At 23.0% G+C, this 12,735-nt stretch overlaps 1 protein-coding gene across 6 annotated transcripts in view; it reads right to left on the reverse strand.

Annotated features, from left to right (window-relative positions):
- Positions 1-12,735, reverse strand: part of LOC122509523 — a 70,070-nt gene that overhangs the window by 8,612 nt on the left and 48,723 nt on the right. For all 6 annotated transcript variants that reach the window (XR_006302369.1, XM_043623664.1, XM_043623665.1 and 3 more), the window contains one exon: positions 10,370-10,756. Coding sequence is in view for 5 of the 6 variants with exons in the window: in XM_043623664.1 (XP_043479599.1) it covers positions 10,370-10,756 (387 nt within the window). In the remaining variant the exon portion in view is untranslated. The remainder of the gene's footprint in view (positions 1-10,369; positions 10,757-12,735) is intronic.

Below are 12,735 nucleotides of genomic sequence, written 5' to 3' on the forward strand. Positions count from 1 at the left end.
ATATTTTTGTAAAAATTAAAAACTTTAAGTAAATATTTAGAAACTAATAATTAATTTTTTGGGGTACTTTACATAAAACTGAATTAAAAATTTTAATTTGAATAAAAACAAATAAATTTTGTTTAGAACTTTAGAAATTTTTTAAATTTTTTTCTTTTTTTTGAGGGAAGCAAATATAGAATAATTCACGAGGTCAGAATCATATAAAAATATATAATACCACTCGAATTTCCAATTTCTTCCTCAATTTCCTGAACATTAGGCAATACCGAAAGAATTCCGTTTTTCGGTAAAATTTTCATTCTTGAATTTCTTTTTTCAATGTTTAATTTTTTATCGTCTTGTTGACTATTGAAATTGTCGAAAGACAAATTGTCGGCAAATTCAAAAAAATCTTGATAGTCTTCACTGTCAGTGTCACTGTCAAATAAACCTTTTGTCTCCTCGTCTTCACTACTATTTTCTTCCTTTAAGTCTTCGAGTTTATTTTCGATCTCTTCGTCACTGTTTTTTACTTCTTCTCTTTTATTTTTCATTTCTTTAATTTTATTTCTCACTTTCTCGGCACTATTCCCAATCTCTTCATTTTCGTCTATTTCACTTTGAGTCATGAAATTCGAATTATTCTCACTATTTTGTTTTTTATGTTTGAAACTAACGCATCTTTTGAAAATCGGAGAACCATCGGGTTCAACATCATCGGCGAGGGAGTATTTTCGAAAAATTGGCACATTTTTCTGTTTTTCATTACCAATATCCAGGGAAAACTTTCTTAGAAATTTTTTATTTGTTTTAAAAATAGAATCAAATTTTTTTGAAACTGCTTTCTCGTCATTTCTCGAATTATTTTCTTTCGATTCAATATTTTTTGTTGATAATTCCTCCTTTGTATCTGTACCACTTTTTTGTTTTTCTTCTTCATCATCATCTTCACTAGAATTATTTTTATTTTCTTGACAATCGTCACTAGAATCATTAGCGAAATTTTTTTCTTGATTCGAATTTTTAATCATATTAAGAGGCTGATGATAGGAATTCAATTCAATGTTCTCTGCCAAATCGTCATTGTCATTAATAACTCGAGAATTGTCATTTTCTTCACTCCTCGTGTCTTTGAATTTATCATCAGATTTTTTTGATGTGCGACGTTTCCATGGACAGCAACAGCTTCCACAACAAGATTCCAGGAGCCAAACGGAAGTCAAGCGTTGCGCCACTTCTTCAGTGGGCTGGGAAAAACGGTTCGTTGGATTGAATGTCATGTATCGTGAGTTGCTCGACATTTTACATTCAGTTGGAAATTTTGTAGTTTTCTTTTTTCTTTTTTTCTTCTTCTTCTTCTTATTTATAAGAAAAAAGCACGTCGATTTCCTGTCAAAGAAAAGAAGAGATCTCTTTGCTACTAACTTTGAAACGAAAGGAATTCCATTGCAGCAATTATATATCGTGCTGTTTTTATTATAGATTTTTCTAGCTTGCCAAGTATACGCGACGGTGACCGATTTTTCACTCGCAGGACAATGTGAAAAATAATTATAAAGAATATTTTCTCTGACACTAAACAAGCTAGTGCTGATATTTCCTAATCGGCTGCGATAAGTTTGTTTCCGCTCTTCGACGACGAGATGACGACATTTATCATTTTTTCAAGGTTATATATAATTTTCGGATAACGGAGAAAAAAAAGGTTTATTATTATACATTTACATAATCAAATATTAAAAATCGAAGAAAAGAATATTTTTTTCTAATTTCAAAATTCAAAAAATCGAATCAATCGAAAAAGTTGCCTAAAATTCGTAAAACCGTTTTTTATAAAATAATTTTTGTAATTAATTATTTTTTCATAAAAACTGTCAAAGTTAACTGTAAAGAAATTTGTATTCTATTCAAGAAGGAAAATTTTCTCTTTCACATTTTCTAAATACTTGTTTTTAATTGAATATTTCTATACATGAAAGATGAGTGACAGTAAAAAATGAAGAGATTTTTAACTCCACTTATAGAGAATGTACTGCAACCTCTAGTCACGAAAATGTGTGTCAAGGTGAGAGGTGTAAAAGATTCAAATAAGAATTCTGAGGATGATATTAGCCTAAGCTGGAATCTCTATTTATTCACGTGAGTCGACTCATGAGGAGAACAATAGTGCATAAAGAAAACAAGTTTTCAATTCACCGCAACTGCATTACTAAAAAAAGAAAGAGAAAAATGATAAATATTCAAATAAATCGCTTCAAAAAAAAAGATCGTTCCAAAAAATATACCAAAAAAAAATACCCAGACCCCTAAAAAAGAAAAAAATTACCCTTCCCACTAAAAAAATAAGCTACTAAAAAATAAAGACTTGAGTAAAAGAATAAAATTGTCGTTACATTTGTAAAACTTTGGAAAAATTTAAATATGCGCAAAAATTTAACCTAGTGTTTATATTTTCCTTCCTTCACGGGAATAGTGCGAATATTACGAAACTGTAAACTTGTTAATGCATAATTATTATGTTAAACTTTCTTGAATACTGTAATCAGATATTTTTCTTTTGTATTAGAAAAAAAAAGAAAAATAAAACGAAAAACTCTTTTTTTCCTCTACGTAAAAATTTACTAGAGAAAAAAAGAGTGTAAAAACGTGTAAGACACCATATCCGGGACACATAAATAGTGACTCAGTCGCGAAAGTCTTATATGAACTTCTTTTCCTTTTAATTGGCACTACAGTGTAGCAACCTGCATTCTTGTCAATTCGCTCCAAGAATTCATTTAAACCTTTATTGCATTCGACATTTTATAATCATAAAACAAAACACGAAAAATTCAACGAAAAATCGATAAAGTAAAAACGAATTTAGCAAATTTAGTATAAACACAATTTTTTTTCTGTTAAAAAAAAATCAAAGAAATTTGTATAATTAAACTAAAAGAAACGACCGAAAGTTTTGAACGTTTTTTTCTACAATTTAAAAAAAAATCGAACACGACCTATTCATTAAAAATATTTTCATAAATTATTGACTGCAATAAAAAATTAAATTAACAAAAAAAAAATTAAAAACTTAAATAAAATTTAGGTTTTTAATTTTTTATTACAATTTTATTTTGCATTTCAAAATATTTTAATTAATTTTCTTGATTCGTGGCGCAAAATTATTGTAATCAGATTTTAATTCAAGGAAAAAATAAATAATAAATTTATAAATAAATAATGTAAAAATTAAAATATAATTATAAAAAAAATAAAAAAAACAATAAATAATAAAATAAAATTGTAAAAAGTACAAGAATTTTACAATTAAAATGAAAGAACAAAAATGAAAATAATATAATTATAATAAATAATTATAAACATAAAATAATTATTTTATAAAGAAAATAAATTCAATTTTTTAAATCACAGAAATTACAATAAAAGAAAAATAATAATATAAATAAAAAAACAAAGATTGTAAGAAGTGAAAAAACAAAATCGTAGCACCAAGAAATAAAAAAATAAAGATAATTAATTTTTGAAGAAAAAGTTAGAACGTATATTTTTTGTATATTCTTTTAACTACTATACATTAATTTTAAATTGAAAAAAAATACAAAATAATACTGACTAAATTTGAAACTAAATTATTCATGTTTATGTTAATTGCAAAATCAACGGTTCAATACTATTGCTTAACAAAAAAAAAAAACGTTTATTTAGCTGTTTTATCAACGTAAACTGACTCGGAAGTATATGAAGTGTCAATAACATATATTTTGTAAGAAAATTTCTTAATATTTCATAGCTCATAAAAGTCTCGCAATAATGGAGGAAAAGAAGTTACAAATAACAAAACTAAAAAAATAAATAAATAAAAACCGCCGCAAAAGTTCTAGTAGAAAGTAAATAATGAATAAAAAAATTAGAATATATAAAAATTTACTTTATTTCAATTTATTTAAAAGAAATAATAAGAAATGAATAAAGTAAAAAAAAGAATAAATTAGGAGAGAATAAAATAACAAAAAAAATCAAATAAAGGAGTAAAAAATAAAATAAAATAAGAAAGAATAAAATCAGAAAAGAATAAAATAAAAATTTACTTTTTTTATTTAGAAGAACTAATAAGAAAGGAATAAAGTAAAAAAAAATTAAAACGAATAAAATAAGAAAGGAGTAAAATACAAAAGAATAAAATAAAAAATAGAATAAAATAAGACAGAATAAAATAAAAAAAACATAAAAAATAAATTAAAATAAGACAGAATAAAAATGTCAAGTACAAAATAAAAGGAAAAAAAGAAAAAAAAATAATACAACAAAATTAAAAAAAACAATAAAGATGACAACATTTTCGCGAAATAAAAGTAAACTTTGACTTTCGCATCCGAACCGGAATATTCACGTGGCAAAATGAAAAGTTGTGGCAAGAAGTTCCTTTATATTTATATTTATTTCCCACACTCTACACCGCACATTATAAAGTGTAGAATAGTCTGGCAAATAAATATGGATTAATGTCATATTATTTACACTGTAAAAACTATTCCCATAGTGAATCGCTTCTATATAGTAATTTTATCTTCACACTAGAGGTTAAAAATCGCGTGGGGGGGAAGTTCTTTAATTCCTTTGTTCTTACTTTTCTTTACGTGCCCACGAGTGAAAACAGTTCTTCACCCAAACGCAAAATTATCCATGCGTCACAAAGTGAACGTACATTAAATGATAATTTATTGTACAAGAGTGTACTTTTATAATCATATTCAATTTTAAAACACGTAAATTTACATATATTTAATTTATATTCAAAATTTAAGAAAAAAAAGAATTATTAATTCACGTTAAAGTTCGTTGTTTTACGCATTTGTAATTTTTTCCATCCACGTAAAGATATTTGACTTCAGGATCTAAATTTCTGATTTTAACAGATTTTTTACATTTTAGAATTCAAAATAGAAAAGAAGAAAATTAAATCAATTATTAACATTCTAGTTAATTATTTTCAAATTTTAGGAAAATAAAACTAAAAGTAGTAAAATTAAAAATAAATGAGGGAAAAAATCTTTAACATTCAAGTTAATTGTAAATTGTTAGAAAATAACATTAAAATAATAAAAATTAAAGAATACAAACTAAAAAAATAGAATAATTAATGAAAATTGTATCGCTTTATTTTAATCTAGAAAATAAAGTTTAATTTTTCAGAAAATAAAAAAATTTACTGAATTAGAAATATGAGATCTAGAGGGAAATTCAATTTTGCTAGCGGATATAATAATTTCATGAAAAAAATATAATCCGGATGTTTCTTACGTGACTGTGACTAACAAATGCATAAAACATTTGCATTAAAAACTAGAAACAATCTTTTTTCTTTCATTAAATCATTTCTTCAGAATTTGCAAAAATAATTTTCATGAGAAATGATTTGTTCGTGATTCGAATAATTTGAATAAATAAACAACAAGAGTACAAAGAATAAATATTTTTATATTGTTAAAAACTCTAATCCCCCTTTTTTCAAATAAAGAAAATACTGACATTTTTGTTTCTATTTAATTTTACATCAATGAAATAAAATTTCTCTATATAAAATACTCTATATAAAAATTCCTATATCAAATCAAAATATAGAAAAAAAAATTCAAAAGAATTTTCCCCTTCTTGCCATAACTTTTTCATATAGACGCACCCATTTCTCTGATTATTGATCGTCTCAGGACTTCGGAGATAAAATTTCATTTTTTCGAGTCTAGGCGAAAAAAATATGATTCATCCCATAAGTCAACATTCTAACTGTAGCATAACGTGGGTGGGAATCAAATAATGTCCCTTATATTATTTCTCACAACAAAATTAGAAAAGCAAAAAAAAAAGAAAAAGAAAAAATAGGAATACATTTTTCACACGGCCTAAAATGATAATAATGAAACTTGTAATTTCAACAACGCGTAACAGGACAATTTGAATCGTAATTGAGTTTTAGAAGGATGATGAAATTATAATCACCGTATTAATCCAGTAAATTGGATCGATAAATCATTAAACGAGAGTAATTTTACTTAAGCAAGCTGGTAGATTTGAAATTAAAGGAGAATATCGATAATCTCTCAGTGGAACTCGATTGGCAAGAAAATATCTCTATTTTTCATCTCAGTATGCAGAAAATTCACGTTGCATTATATCGGAAAAAGCGATTAATTAATTTATTGATTATTATTATTATTATTAAAATCTTTGTTTTCTATGGCAAACATTTATTAATTTTTTTCCCTATTAGTTTATTTTTTCACGATTAGTTTATTTATTTACAATCTTTTATTAATTTGTCTTTTGTACTCTACTTTAAAATAAACTTAGTTTTTATTTAAATTTTATCATTTAGTTTTTATTTAAATTTTATCATTAAGTTTTCATTTCAATTTTATTATTTATTTTTAATTTAGGTTTTACAGCTCAGTTTTTATTTAGATTTTATCATCCAGTTTTGACGGTTTTTCGTTTAGATTAATTATAATTTAGATTTTATTAATTCGAATGAAATTATTTCATCGTTAATTTACCGAAATGATTAGAAATTAAAATCTGATATAATAGGAATTGAAGGAAAATTTATTTTGGAAATAATGTGACATAACTGTTTTTCATTTCGTAATTAAGAGAATATTATCACTAAAAAAAATCTATTGAAATTCTGGAAACAATAAAAGTTTCTCAACATATTCACGTGCTCTTTATTGGTTGCGAGACTTATCTCTCGAGACCGTTGAAATTTCATCTTCAATTGAAAGTTTAATTAATTTATTCAAAATATAATTAACTGGATGGTAATAACTCATTAATATATAATTAAATCTGCAATGTAATTATTTATGGTAATAAATAACAATTATAAAATAAAAATCTAAATTTCTGTATAAATTTTTAAATAAACTAATTTTTTCAAACTATACATATTTGTTTCATTATTTCTTTCATTATATATATTTGTTTATTATTTGGTACTTTATTTATTATTATGTTAAAATGTTTAAAATATTTTCTTTAAGAATTGTTTTTTCCTACTGATCATTAAATAAATATTTATTTTATTTTTTAAAAATATTTTATTAATTATATCGTTTATTTCTTTAATTTATTTACTTTACTAAATTAGTACCTACCTAATTATTTAAATTAATTTCCAATTCGCAGGGTGGCCACTTTTTTTGTAAAAAAAAATTCACGGTCATTTCCCGGTCCATTCCCGGTCATAAATTATTTTTCCCGATCATAAATAATAACTCTGAAAATAAATTATTCCATGAAAGATTGAAAGAATTTCCTGATTTTTAGACAAAACTTTGACTTTTTCCCAAACCCTAAAAATATTTTAGTTTACTCTAAAAATAATTTTGAACTTAAATAGATTTTTTGAAATAAATATTTAATTATTATCCATTATTTTTCCATATAGAAGGTATTCAAATTTCAAAAAAAAAAATTCAAATTTCAAATCCTTTAAATTTGAATAATTTTTAAGAATTGCTACTGCAACTTATTAAAAATTATTTTCAAAATTTCAATTCAATTATATTCTAGAAATAACTAAAATATTTCTAAAATCCACTTGTTTACAAGACAATTTCATGAAATTTTGATTAATTTGAAAATTTTTCAATTAAATATTACATATTTAAAAACATAACTAATTTGAGAAAATGTGAATAAAAATATTTTTAAAGAGTAAATTATTCAAAATTTTTAATTAAAATCTTTTAAAATTCAACTTTTCTAAAACTTCAATTTGAAATTTTTTAAAATTCAATCTATAATAATATTAGTATGATATTAATTTAACATTCAAAAAAATCGAAAAATTTGCTTATGAATAATTGTAAAAAAACTAATTGATATTAATGAAAAATACGGTTTTTTAAAATTTATTTTCTAAGAAAAGAAATTTTATTTATTTTTATTTACTTTATTTGTTATTCAAAAATTCATTTTTATAAATTTCGTATCACTTTTGTTCTAATTAGTTCAAATTTTTAATAATTCTTATTTGTTTGGTTATAATATTAATTGCAAAAAATTTTTAAATTGATTTATTTTTCATTATTTTATAGGATGTGAAATTTTTTCTCTTTGAAATTTTTTTGACAAATTTAATTAAAATTATATTTTGTTTAATTAATGTTAGAAATAGAAAGAATTTAAAATTAAATTTAATATTTTCTTTTTTTAAGTCTGTTACGTTGGACAACAAAATTCATAATTTTCTTATAAATTCTAGAAATTGAATATTTTTATAGTACTTTTTATAAAATTCTTTGACAAAATATAAATAGATTTTATAGAAGATCATTCAATCTTTTTTAATGAAATATAGTTAATACCTAAGTCTTAAAATAAATATTTCTATTTTTTCTCACAAAGTAATGTGTGTTTTTAAAAAAAAAATTCCAAAATCCCGGTCAAGATCAAAATTCACTGTCATTTCCCGGTTTTTCCCTGTCCAAAAAAATTCACTGTCATTTCCCGGTTTTCCCGGTTTCCCGGTCCAGCGGCCACCCTGAATTCGTCAATTAATCGCCTTTTCAATATAGTTGCGAATTTCGAAATAAAATAAAAATTTATTTTACGATTTAAGAAAATAATTGAAGATTTGCGAGAAATTTTATTTAAATTTTTTAAAAACCTTAAATAAATTCTTTTCAAGAATTTCTTTTAATTTTTTCTTCAAATAATGGAGTTTTTTTTAATAAATTTAATTAAAAATTTTTAAAGTAATTGAATTTTATGCAGAATTTCATTCAAGTTTTTTAAAATAACCGTGTTTGTTAATAATTATAATTAAATATTAGATTATTGAATTTTTTAAAAATTGCATTGAAAATAATGAAATTCTTGTAAAGAATTTTAATATTTTATAAAAGTAATTGAATTCTTCTGAAGAATGTTTTTATTTATGAAAAAAATTGAATTCTTGCAAAGAATTTTAATATTTATAAAAATAATTGAATTCTTTTGAAGAATTTATTGAAATTTTCAAAAATAATTTGAATTTTTTTCTGAAATTTTATTAAAATTGCTTTGAAAATAATGAAATTCTTGTAAAGAATTTAAGTATTTATAAAAATAATTTAATTGTTTTTAAGAAGTTATTGAAATTTAAAAAAATAATTGAATTTTTTTATGAAATTTTATTGAAATTGCATTGAAAATAATGAAATTCTTCTGAAGAGTGTTTTTATATATGAAAATAATTTAATTTTTGTAAAGAATTTTACTAATTATAAAAATAATTAAATTGTTTTGAAGAATTTATTGAAATTTAAAAAAATAATTGAATTTTTTCGTGAAATTTTATTAAAATTGCATTGAAAATAATGAACTTCTTGTAAAGAATTTTTACTATTTATAAAAATAATTCAATTCTTCTGAAGAATGTTTTTATTTATGAAAATAATTGAATTCTTGCGAAGAATTTTACTATTTATAAAAATAATTGAATTGTTTCCAAAGAATTTATTAAAATTTTACGAATTAATTGAATTCTTGCGAAGAATTTTATGACAAATTTCTAAAAGATAATTTAATCCTTTCCGTGATATTTTATTAAAATTGTACCCATTGAAAATAATTGAATTCCTGAGAAGATTTTTATTATTTATCTATTAAAATAATTTAATTCTTTGCGAAGAATTTTACTATTTATAAAAATAAATGAATTGTTTTGAAGAATATTTTTTTAAAATATTTGTATTTGTATTAAAATATTTTTTTCATAATTAAAAATATGTAAATGCGTGAAAAAAATTGAATTCTGTTCATTGAAACTTTTCGCGTAATTTCGAGCACATGAGAAATGAACACGTGCGATTAAATAGGTAAGCGCGTGCTCACGACACACGGATATCTTTATACACGCGGTTTTATTGATTCTCCTCGTCAAGAATAATAAAACCGCGGAAAGATAATTCTTAAGTAGGATGATTTAACTGTTAAACAAGATAATCTCTGTGCTTTCAAATGCAACTTACTTTCTATACTTATGCTGAATACAAAAGAGAAAATGAAAATCTTCCAAGGGAACATTATCGTCGACCAAATCTCACTTGTCGTGCCAATTTTTTTTTTTTTTTTTTTTTTGCTAATTTCCTACAAAAAAAAAACCGTTCAATCAATCGTGCGTGGGATAATCATATCCATTTTGAATTTCTCTCACGTGTCTAATAAACTAATGAAAATAGTAATTTTTCACCGTTATTGTAGATAATAATCCTATAATTTTTTAATCGTTCAAATATTTTTTTTCCTATTCTTGAAAGAAAGAAAAAAAAATTTCGTTCATTTATCAAGTTTTCGAAAAATGATATATTTTCGCTAATTAAACTAAATAAATGATTTCTCTCACCACTGTTTATAGAGATGGTTTGCTGTCGCCTGGATCGATTCTCGCGTTTCGCTGATGATACCTGCGAGCCGGTGAGTTGAAGTCCCGGTGCGCTAACTGCTCGTTTTGGTCCAGAAGCACCACTATTCCTTGCAAAACCAGGTGGTCGATATCTCGCTGATTTAACACCCGTGTGCTGTGGTAGAAAATGATAAACACTGTGTGCCTTGTGCATTGGTGAATTCGACGTTTGCCCCACTGAAATTGTCGAGGCCGGTAAACGAGGTAGAGAATTCGTTGCTGCCGTTGCCGATGCCGCAGGTTGCATTCCCCTCGGCAATGTCGTAGCTCTCGGATCACCACCATACTCCAATTCATCCTCAGTATCCTCATCACCCGCCGATGCTCCTGAAATTTACACAAGAATATTAATTAAATTCCTCAAATTATTTCACACAATATTAATTATTTCAGATATAAAAAAAATTCTGTTCTTCAATTTTTCCTTCAATAAAATTGTCACTAAGAAATTTTAATTTCTGTTTGTAATTACTACTATTTTTTAAAAATATTTTCTGGTTAAAAGATTTCTAATTATTGACATTATTATCTCTTTTAATAAAGTAAACAATAATTGGCATGAGGAAAATTTTTTGAATATTCTAAACTTTCTTCGCTAATTTCTAAAATGAATATTTAATATGAATATCTATGTTAATTGAAACGAGTGAGTGGACTTTATAAAAAGCAGCTAATAATTTTATAATTAATGATAACAAGATGTAAGTGTAATTAAATCCATTCATAATATTATAGATACATTCTAATTATATGTGTAAGAGAGAATTTTTCAGGTGAGTAATTAAATTTGAACCTATGCAACACTTTGATTAATATTCTCCCATTTTTCTCTTCTCGAGTCGCACGATATAAAACTTTTTGAGTAATTTATTAGAGACCTCATTTATTATAAATATTGCCTTAGTATTATTATTATTATTATTATTATTATTATTATTAATATAAGCATACACTATTCATATTGTACTTTTAAAGACAGTTTCAATCTCAATTTATCCGAAAGATTTAATCAGCTAGAACAAAATATGTGGAATTTATTTTCATATCATAATTGCCGTAAAACCTTATTTGTTATATTCATTTTTTCAATCAACTTTTCGAGGAAAACAGGTTTTAAGAGTAAAACTTTTGCTTGACTATTTTTACCACTTTTAATAATCTAGGTTGCTGTGGAAAAATATGATATCGTTTTTCCCTGATCTCGAGGGAGAATTTTAAATTTCTTTCTAATCTTTTTAAAACAGAATTTTCAAGGAAACTTTAATAATGAAAAAACTAATTTCTAGAAGCGAATTTTAAAAATAAAACAATTTTTTAAAATGTCTATCAAAAACCAACAATTTCGGTAAAATTATTAAAAAATTGAATTATTTTTAACCGAATTCTTGAAAATTGCAATTATTTAAAAAAATTTCGATTACTTTTACTCTTTACAAAATTAAGTAAATAAAAAAAAATTCAATTATTTTCCAATTATTATTAAAATAAAATTAATTAAAAGTTCAATTTTTGAAAAATAACTAATTAAATTTTTAACCAAATTTAATTATTTTCAATTCAATTTCACAAAATGTTTATTAATTTTATAATACCAGGCTTCCCACTCGATAATTAATTTTAAAAAAAAGAAAAAATGATCTTTTTCCAAATTCTAAGTTGGATTTTTCAAAAATAGGATTTATTTTAAAATAACTTTATATAGAATCAAAATTCTTTAAAATATAAAATTGTAATTAATTGTAAATTAAATTTAGTCTTTTTAAATTATTTACGGAAATTTAAACTATCTTCAAAAAATTCTAATAACAATTTGTCAAAAGACTATGTAATTTTTTCTCAATTTTGAAATTAAATCTTTCAAAAATATTTAAATACTTAACAAAAATAATTTTAATCCATCAAACAATTTTAATAATTATGAAAAAAATTGAATTCTTGCATCGAATTTTATTATTTTGTTGAAATAATTGAATTTCTGTGAAAAATTTTATTATTTTTGAAAATAATTGAATATTTTTGATAAATTTAATTACAATTTAATTGAAAATAATTGAATTCTTATAAATAAAATTTTATTAACATTATTAAAAATAATTGATTTTTTCAAAAAATTTTATAAAATTGGATTTTAAATAATTAAAATTTTGTGCAAATTTTATTATTTATAAAAATAATATTGAATGCATGAAACGAATTTTATTATTTTTTTGAAATAATTGAATTTCTGTGAAAAATTTTATTATTTTTTAGAAATAATTGAATTTTTGTGAAAAATTCTATTATTTTTGAAAATAATTGATTTCTTA

This window comes from Leptopilina heterotoma, unplaced genomic scaffold (genome assembly GCF_015476425.1).
Source record: "Leptopilina heterotoma isolate Lh14 unplaced genomic scaffold, ASM1547642v1 Lhet_60, whole genome shotgun sequence".
NCBI classification, from domain to species: Eukaryota; Metazoa; Arthropoda; class Insecta; order Hymenoptera; family Figitidae; genus Leptopilina; species Leptopilina heterotoma.